We start from the raw sequence: 10,000 nt of genomic DNA on the forward strand, positions 1-10,000 counted from the left end.
AGAATATAGAGATAATCAATATCAGACATATGGAACTGCTGCGACAGTTAGATTGTACAAAAAAGGAGTGAAGTGGTAGTCGACTCCAAAATCTGAGGTGTTTTGGAAGGGCACCAGTTCTAATGAGCAATTATAGGCATTGTTAATTGTGAAAATCCTATACTGCTGACAACAAATTTGAGCCCTGTTCAAGGACTTATTAACCCATTGCATACGGGTGTCATCACATACGCGACGGCAACAATTAGGCTTAAAAGAAGGGTCTCAATGTGTACATGACATGGTATCAGGATCTGCTCACAGTTGAAGCGTGCAATTTAACGACAGGTGATGTGACATACATGACACAGGGCTCTGGCCTGACAATGGGGCCATCATGACGTTTGGGGATTTTGGTCCACTGAGTAAGGAGCGAGTGATGTGACAATTGCAGTCATAATTACTATAATTGCCATAATATTAAGCAAATTGGGTTTTGCCTAAGATCCAAAACCTAGATGGCAACACTTTCTTCTAGCACCAGCAGGAGAGAGCCTTAATTGGCACCCATCTATGGTTTCTAGCAAGCACTATCTTTATAAAGCAATGGCACATAGCAAGTTGTCAACCTCTTGCTTTAAAGTACTGCAGATGAAGTATGTGCAAGAGAAAGAGAGAGAAATTCCAACAAGTCAGCCTTATAGATTTTTAAGTCATACTGAACACTTCTCAGTAATTACACCTGAACATTGAGAGTAGATAAAATGACATGCAAAACCAAATACTCACAAATACTCCTTATCTCTGGAGTAGACGGCTGTGAAGTGTCTGTTCTTGGGCGGGAATACATTACGGTCCAGCCTCACAAAGTTGAATATTCTGCTGACGCAATCTGTCATGTCTTGGAAAACGGCTGGTGGAGTGAACTCGAGGGCTGGTAGGCCAGGAAACTGATAGAGAGAAGTGTCTTAGCGATCTCTAAAAAAAGCAAATCGGTCTCTTGTCTTTTTTAATCTTATATAATCATCAATATAATGATCAACATCTATAAGTGGACTTGGATACAATTATCTGAAGAGCTAAACTCAAAATACTAGTCACTTACTTGTTTTTCTATTTCTAATGCATTGTGTGTGATATAACTGCTTAGTGAAAGTTATTACACAAAGTTTTTTTTTCTACTTTCAATGTGATAAAGACTTTAGTGTTAAAGCAGAAAGTGTTAGATACTTAACTGCTTTTTACACAGCAGTGACTTATTTACATATGCAGGATATTAGACATCAGTATAAGATGGTACTCCAAACATCATTACATAGTTTTGATAATGTTCACATCCAAACATTAATTTAAACTTAACACAAGTTATTTCCTTTTCTCTTCTTGTGTAAAGAAACAGATTTTTGTTGTGAAATAATTATAACTGATAAGACTGCAAAATATGAGAAAATTTTATAAGGTGATATGATATCATTTGACCTTCTGTGTGCAATGGTTGATAATTTACAAAATTCCTTTAAGCCGATATTCCAAAGGGACATTCTTAATCATTCTTCAGCCTTTTTTCTATATCAGTCTAATATCTTTACTGGTGTCTAGTATTAGGCAATCATTAGCCAACTCTTACAGCAAAATGTTCTTGAAACCTAAAAGACAGGAATGCATAGAACCTAAACGTATCAAGAAAATGGGGAAGATTTAAGTGCAAAGTTGAATTATATTAAACAAAATCCAAAAGCTCATTCACTCTGAGCAGAATCTATGAGTATTCTACAGCCAATAGCTATTGTTTTAAAAATTGCAAAATTAGAGGATGAGCTGTATCTAATTGGAATGTCATGTAGAATGTATGTAAACCAGAATCCCTTTCTAACATCAAGAGTTTGAAGTTTAGTACAGCAGAAACAAGAACATGACTCGAAGTACCTGTGAGTTAATAGGCTGATGACTGGCAATGATTTCTATTGAGAAAATGATCTTAAAGGGTAAATACACAATCTGGATCCAACATGTGAAAGCATTTATATATATGCTAAGATGTAATACATAATAAAAAGGGGACAGAGAAAGAAGTAACTGTTTTATAGAAAAGACAGTTGTGTAAAGACTTTAAACAGATAATTGATAATCCAGTTTCTTTGCATGAATGTCATATTTTCTGGCAAGTTCATTGTTAACAAACTTTTCATAAGCAATTAAGCAATCTTTCAAAATTATTTTCTTATCAGTGATGTGTGACTTCTAAAAATAACTAAGCCAAATATAAGTCTAGAATAAAGAAGAATGATGATATGTTTTAAACCAAGATTTGTGACTGAAATAAAGTAGATTAAGTTGTTGATAAAAGTACACAGAGAAATTGTGAATATTAGTCAATTCTTTATGATTGTGATTTTAATGCTTAACCTGTTAACGACAGGTGACAAAATATTACATCAGTGGTGTCAGTGTCAGCCACCAGGGACGAGATATTTTGTCATGGGTATCCTCCTGGCTGGTGCACTAGGTGATCAGGTGTATAGCGCTTGGCCACAGCCTGTGCAGGCAAGAATCCCGAGGCGTTAGGCTTATGCGTTTAAAATATCCCGGCATTTCAACCATTTGGAGCCAAAAATAGCACTGTCGGCAACAGGTTAAGGTTACTAAGTTTTCAAAATGAGCCACAATACTTTTGAGGACAAATGGCAAATGACTTGCAACAAATAAATGCTATTTGTTAAGAGAGGGCACAATCAATCATATATATAATAATCTAAGATATCACTGACATCAAGTCCTCCAAAGGGTGTGACTCCATATTTCTGTGGTAACTAAAATAACAATAATAATTAGCAGAACAAGACATAAGTAAAGCCCAAGATACACACCATGCAGTATTAGTTCAATCTGTGTTAGTAGAGCTAGCGTGCAGACAGATAACACATCTAGTCTCTCATGCAAAATGAACTGATCAAAGCTTCTTACATGGAGCACAACGCGGTGGTCAAGAAACTCGGTATCCAATTTCTGCAATCAGATGGGGAGGTGGAAAAAACACAAAAAAAAACACACACAGACAATCCTGGTTAATAAGCCTATCCCACTGCTTTATTTGGGGGCGAGGGGGGGGAATAACTACATAAGAAGTAGAAATAAAAAACAAATAAATAACAATAATAATATGAAAAGAAGAAAAACAAAAAACTCATTCAATATACAAAATGTGATTTATTTAAGAAAATGTGCAAGTTTGCTGTCTTCCAACTCTTCTACATGACAGTGCTTATGAAACCTCAAGTGCACTGGCTTTAATATGGAAATCAGCCTAAGTAGCTGCTTGGATGCTTCATACTCATAACATCCGTGAATTCCACTAAACTACGCTGCAACTGTGACACAATAAACCATTTTCATGTAAGCAATTGAACTAATCTAGAGCACCCTTAAAATAGTCTTTATTTCATTCTATTCAACCATAAAACTTGAAGCCAATAACAAAATCCAGCTTCCAAAATGTCTCCAAGATCACAAGCCTTGATGGCAAACAAAAGAAAAACAGGCTGGAGGTGTAAAAGTACACCATGGTGCTTATATGCATGAAAAATATTCCTGCAACAGCTCCAGTTCTCCCAATGGTTTGTGTTCAAATTGTCTATTTTTATAAACTGCCTAATGCATTATAAAAAGACTCCTGGTTACAGCTACCTTTCCAGAAACTTTTGCAAGAATTCTTTGCTTGCAAAAGGTACTATTTATTACAGCCAAAATCAATGTTGAATAATTAACCAAATGTAACAAATCAGCCACATATTCATGAACAGAATTCCATATCCAATGAAATGCTAATAATATCCTTATTCCATTCATACAGTATTCAGTATCTATATTCATCTATTTTTTTCAACCCTCAGTAAATAGTAGTGCATACTATCATTGTTATTATCCAAGCATAGTTCATATAATATTTCCTTATTTGGAAATGTATTGCCTGTAGGTCCTTATGATCCAAAATCTGCAGAGAAAGCACCTGGCAGTATTGTCTACACTGCAGACAATTTGAAATCCAAACACTTCTGTTGTATATAAAGGGGGTGCAATGTGCTAGAGACACACACACCCTCTATAATGTAAAAGACTTCTAGAACTAATTGTGACAAATGTCCCTTAAATTTTCCTGCATCAATATGATACACGAAATACAGGACAAACTATTGCCATGTAACGCATTAAAAGTTAACCTAGTATTTTCAGTCCAATACATTTGATATCTTGGTACTGTGCTTTCTTCCCTTCCTATCCCCTACACTCACTCAATTGTTTGTTTGATCGTTCCCTCCCTCCCTATTTCAACCATAATGTTAATAAAGAATTACAGTTTCACATTTTTTATTTCTGCTTCTTCAGAGCCCTTTGACACAATGCAACTTTAACAGCATGGCTATGTTTGTCCTAATCAAAGACTTAAGTGAAGGTGTAGGCCATACATGCCCTCTGTTCCTTCTTACAGCAGAAATTTGGTATTCCTTCAGACAATGCTCTTTCTGCTGGCAAATGTCTTCTTTTTTCTTATCCTCCCAGCCCCTTTTCCTCAAACAACAGCTGTTTGTAAGCTAATAAAGGGCCTGTATCCCCCTCCCAATAATCATCTTTAAATGTGCCCCTAGTTATAATGCTTAGTGTTGGATCCTGGAACAGGGTGCAAACATTATCAAAAATTAAAAACAAACAAACAAAGAATGGGGGATTGGATATCACACCCACAACCATCTAAAAAAAAGAAAAAATGAGCTACAAAAAGGGCTAGTTTTCTCCTTTTCAAAAATATTTACCTTTACAAAAGAGCTTTGTCAGAGATGCGAAAAAAGATAAGCTACCCATTTTGACATTCATATCTCTTGTATTAGATTTTGTAAACATTTATCTATACACTAACATTTTTCTTAGGTGCTTAAATTGTTGTCCTTTTCTCTCTCAAATCATATGCAATGATTCTGTCAACCTACACTTTCTAAATCAAAGAATTAAGAAATGATCTGACTGCAATCAGATTTCTCTTAATAACTGCTTTCACACTTCCCTGATAAAGCCCAATCATAAAGAGAAAATCTAGCACTATGTCATAGAAACCAGGTATACTGTTAATCCATTATAATCCATTAGGACAGTGGGTGTTATCTAAAACCAATGCTTCTTTATTTCCAATCTTGCCAAATCTGAAAATCTTTTCATATGTGAATCTTTTGAAACAAAAACATTTTAGAAATCTGATTATGTATTGTATGTGTGTGCATGCACACATGTACACACACGCACACATACAAAAAGAGAAAAAACTCAATCCCTAAGCCAATTTCAGAGTAGGTCAAAATTGGAAACTGGAAGCTTACAGTTAGCGACTAAGGAGAGAAAACTGTGGCTGTTCCAGAGGCTCCCTTGCACACTTGCACAAGGGTAGCTGATAACCCCCTTACCAATTCTTGAAATAATTCCCCTGCCTTTGCAAGAAAGTTCTTCTTTAATTCTGGATCACACTATGTTTTAAGAGGGGAAAGCATTTTTTTGTCATTAAGATAATCCTTAACTGAAGGAAAGCATAGAAATATGGATGATGTAAAATAATGGATGACAAGTAAATTCAAACATAAACAGAAAACACCAAACAAAGGAAGCAACATAAAATTGATAGTAAATGTGGTTCTTTTCTTTCTTATAGACTAAATAAACATGGGAAGCACAAAATATGCACAAATAATGGTCTTTTTCTATATTTAAGTTTATGAGGAAAAATAAAAAGTAGAAAATCAATGATAACTAACCCATCAGTGACAGGGATTGGACTTTCCATTATGGTTTTGTTTTATCAATTTATCTTTTACACGCATATCTGGTTCCAAAACCTCCTAGTCACCTAGGAATCTATTAATGGACCTGAATAACCTTACCTATTTACTGCTCACCTTGAATAGTTTAAAAAAAAACTTTTCATTCTTAGTTTGCCATCTTTATCATTACTACCATTATTATCATCACAGTAATAACAACAATAATAGTAATGAAAAAAGGGAAAGGGGTAAATATCTATGGTCATGTAAGCCTACTAATTGACTCTTTGTTGACTAAGTCTTTGTGGAACCATTTTTTCTTAAAAAATACAAATAATAATGACAATAAAACAAAACTACATTGGACAGTGGATGCAAAGTTGCATCATCCCATCATCAATGGGTTAAGTATTCATGAGTAAGTGGTGTGTGGGATGTGTTTATGTGAGTGTGTGTGTGTGATTGTGTGATGGTGTGATTGTGATTGTGTGTGTGTGTGTTTAACCCATTCGCGCCGGTTGACATCCTATCACGTGGTCGGAAAACAGCCCCGGACCCAGGTAAGGTCCTGAGATCTCATGCATTTTCTTGCCGAGTTCTGGGTGGGGCAGTTGTAACATGCTGAAACATCAGACTCTGTTACTTTAGTTTAGATGTTGTAATGTTATAAAATGTGATATAACATCAAAAAATAAGTTGAAAATTGTACCAAAAAACTATGTGATATTAATGACATCATGGTAATTTCTGCTTCTTAATCGGTTGCATAAAAAGACTCTAGTCGAAAAACTACTGTAAAATCAAATGTGAATGGCCAAGAAATAAAAGAAAATTTAAAATTACAAATATGATACTACTTCTAAAGTGTCATGTCACGAGGTACATATACATACCTACATGTACATGTATGATAATTTATGATAATTTTTGTTTTTTGTTTTGGTTAAAAAAAAAATTAAGTAAAAAACAAGCTTTTGATACCCCACTAGGAGATTGCTTCAACTTTCCACTGGTATTATCACATAGAAGTGAAGAATATGGCCAAAGTTTAAAAAAAAAAAACAATAAAAAAGCATTGCTGTAACGTGCTTTTTTTACTAAAATAACTCTTCTGAACACGGCAATATCTTTATGTGCCTTTACATTGTAGACGCATTTATGAAAACCATAAGAATAGGGTGGATGAAAAATACTCTGGGAGGTTCAGCGCGAATCCACGTAGCGTGAAAACACCCCGGTGGGAGTCGGAGTAGGCGAAAATACGTCATGTCGTGAATGGGTTAAGGGTATGTTTTAATCTTGTTTTGGGTGTGTGTTCTAAGATTAAGAAGAAAGTTACGTAATAAATCAAACATGGGGAGAGAAATACTGAGCAAGTAAAGAGGGCAGAATGCTTGGACAGACATGGATGAGCATTGAAGTGAGGGAAAGTCAGGTCAGGCCACAATAGCACACAATGTGAAAGGGTGACCTGCAGGGATACCATTAACTACTGAGCAACCTCTGCATGTTGAAATTCGACAGTAGCTATGGTTGAGAAATATGCTGACCACTGATTCCTTTATTAACCCAATCCCGACGGGCCCGGCGATAAGTGGAAACCCCCTACGCCAGGCCTATGCAATATTGCATCGGGAACGTCACACTGGTGTGTCGCCCCGTCATCGGGCATTTTGCCGTGTCACAAGGGTGTGACGCACCATCATCAAAGGGTTAATGAAAAAAAAAAAAAAAAAAAAAACATGCAAGGAGATTTCTTTTATCAATCCTTCTAACTTATGAGGGTGTCACCTATCTCACCCTCTGCTCTCTACACACCCACAATCCCCAAGGAGATTGATTTTCTACAACAATGTCTTCTCTGCATGAAATTCTGGCAGAATTTCTTTTTTGTGGCCACAATGCACCTTCTACCTTCCATGCTCCATCTTTCTTTACATCCTCTTAACCCATCCCCGACGGGGGAATTCTAGCCTTGAATGTCCAAATGCCGGGGCGTTCGAATTATTAGGCCTAAATCAATTGAATGGCTGGCACAATACTGTGCCATCCGGCCACTGGGCTTTTGAATGCGCGGTACACATGCTGTACCACCCGTCCTGTGTGGGTTAATTTCAAGGTCTCAACAAGTTTGCACTCATGATATATGCTCCTTACATCCTTTCACCTTTTGCTTGCCCTCCAGTAGAAGAAATATTTCACTGTATACTAGATTTCCATCAACCCAATAGGTGCCTGTCGGTCCAGTCTAATCTTATGTATCTTTCATATACAAGAGTTATCACTCCAAGCCAACTACTAGAGCAAAGGTCATGAGACAGAATCTTTTTAAATGAAGCAAGCACCAAATAGAATCAAGAAGACATTTTTTCTCTCAGGTAGATGTCTTTCTCCCCATTCACATTCTAGAACATAACCTGCCTGACAATCTGACCGGTTCTTCCATGGCCATGCTTTGTCTGTCCTGGATTCTGTCATTCCTCTCTTCTCACTCCTCAGTTATATAAATTTCACCCATCTTGTTGCTGTTAATTACCTGACTCTCCTCTTCAACCTCAGAGTTTAGCATGAAATCAAGTTTTTTTTTCAATAGTGCAGTCTCGTTTCTTTATTAGAAATGTTTACCAACTTGTGTATGAGTATGTTATATCACTTGATTTATGTAAATATAACTTCAATAAAAAACAAAAACAAAAAAAAACTCTTGGTGTGGTACAGAAGACAGCAAACAAGCTAAGAGAAAATAAATGAAAAGAAATACAAAATGGGGGAACATACAAAATGGGCATAAAAAAAAAAATGCAGACATGTACACATTTACTTCCATGTTCCTTGCAGACAAAACAGTTTAAGGCACACTTGCTTTGTATGATAAAAAAATGTTTATGAATGAATATCAGAGACATACACACAGACAGACACACATTATCAACAACCATCACCAATATCCATAAAATGGAAAAAAAAAACACCTGAAAAAGATAATTATACACAGTATATCAATATTAATATCAAGTATGACTGCCAGTAAACAGGAAGATTAAAAATGTCATCCACAGACCTGATGTGCAAAATGCATATGAATGTAAAAAGAAAATTAAAAGAAAGTCTACATCTAATATTAATATAGAATAGACATTAATCAGATCATTCAATCATCACAATATTAAGCATGTATACTAAAAGAAAACACTGATGAGCTTTTTGGTATAACCTCAATAAAGATACTGTGAAATTCAATGCATTTTCACTATTATAAAGTGACGCACACATACATACAAATATATACAAACACACACACACACACATATGCACAAATACACACACACACACAAAGAAACACACACAGACACACACACACACACAAATACAAGCAGACACAGACTCAATGTGTGTATTCACATTTGCACAAACAAGAAACATGTACACAATCTCATACATACATACATAAATTAGATATATTCATCATAGATCCTTTCCATCTGACGAGGATTTTAAATATATGCAAATGTCACTCCGGACCATAGTCTGTTAGCCTTACCACCAACCCAATTAAAAGATTGAACATCACTTTGACCTTTACAGCAGAACCTATCTAGTACATCCTATGCCTATACTTATAAAATACACAATAAGCAGTTTCAAATAAAGGCTGCAAACAGGAGAGAAACAACCCAGATTTGATGGCATACTTTCTGTCAACACTGCTTCCTTGCAGTGAGGGAGTGATTTTCTTTTGTTGAACTTGTTAGCAAACTCCATCCTTATTTCTACTACTAGCATCCAGTACAACTATTATCAGTGCTACTCCAACTCTAGATAATACTATGAACAACAATACTACAACTACTACCATTGCTACTGTGATTACTACTGGTATTACAACTACTTCTACTGCTACTACTATTGGTACTCTTACTATCATAACCAGTAACTATTACCCCTATTACTACTTTATTTTCACTACTGCTACACCCCTACTACTACTACTACTATTACAAAGAAACATCCAGTTCTCTATTTCTATATTTCCCCTTTTTTCTCAGACTCTTCCACTACCTGATTTATTTCATTGAATAATACAATCACTGTCTGCCTGTAAAAAACATACACAGGCAATAAATTTAATAAAATGGGGTACACAGCTGACACAAAGCTGGCACAAGATAAACAAACAAAAGGAACATAGCATCACACCAACCATCCAGAAAAGAAATAGA

At 35.7% G+C, this 10,000-nt stretch overlaps 1 protein-coding gene across 15 annotated transcripts in view; it reads right to left on the reverse strand.

Moving 5' to 3' along the window:
* The window catches only part of subdued (anoctamin 1), a 54,012-nt gene that overhangs the window by 23,825 nt on the left and 20,187 nt on the right, over nucleotides 1-10,000 (reverse strand). For 6 of the 15 annotated variants that reach the window (XM_043023494.2, XM_043023489.2, XM_043023490.2 and 3 more), the window contains 2 exons: nucleotides 5,430-5,489; nucleotides 769-929 (listed from right to left, as the gene is read on the reverse strand). In XM_043023494.2, the coding sequence (XP_042879428.2) occupies nucleotides 769-929; nucleotides 5,430-5,489 (221 nt within the window). Of the gene's footprint in view, nucleotides 1-768; nucleotides 930-2,846; nucleotides 2,986-5,429; nucleotides 5,490-10,000 lie in introns of all 15 variants that reach the window. The other 9 variants (XM_086552240.1, XM_043023491.2, XM_086552239.1 and 6 more) reach the window with 3 other exon arrangements.

This window comes from Penaeus japonicus, unplaced genomic scaffold (genome assembly GCF_977035675.1).
Source record: "Penaeus japonicus unplaced genomic scaffold, GWHDUDI00000001_assembly GWHDUDI00000026, whole genome shotgun sequence".
In the NCBI taxonomy this organism is placed as follows: domain Eukaryota; kingdom Metazoa; phylum Arthropoda; class Malacostraca; order Decapoda; family Penaeidae; genus Penaeus; species Penaeus japonicus.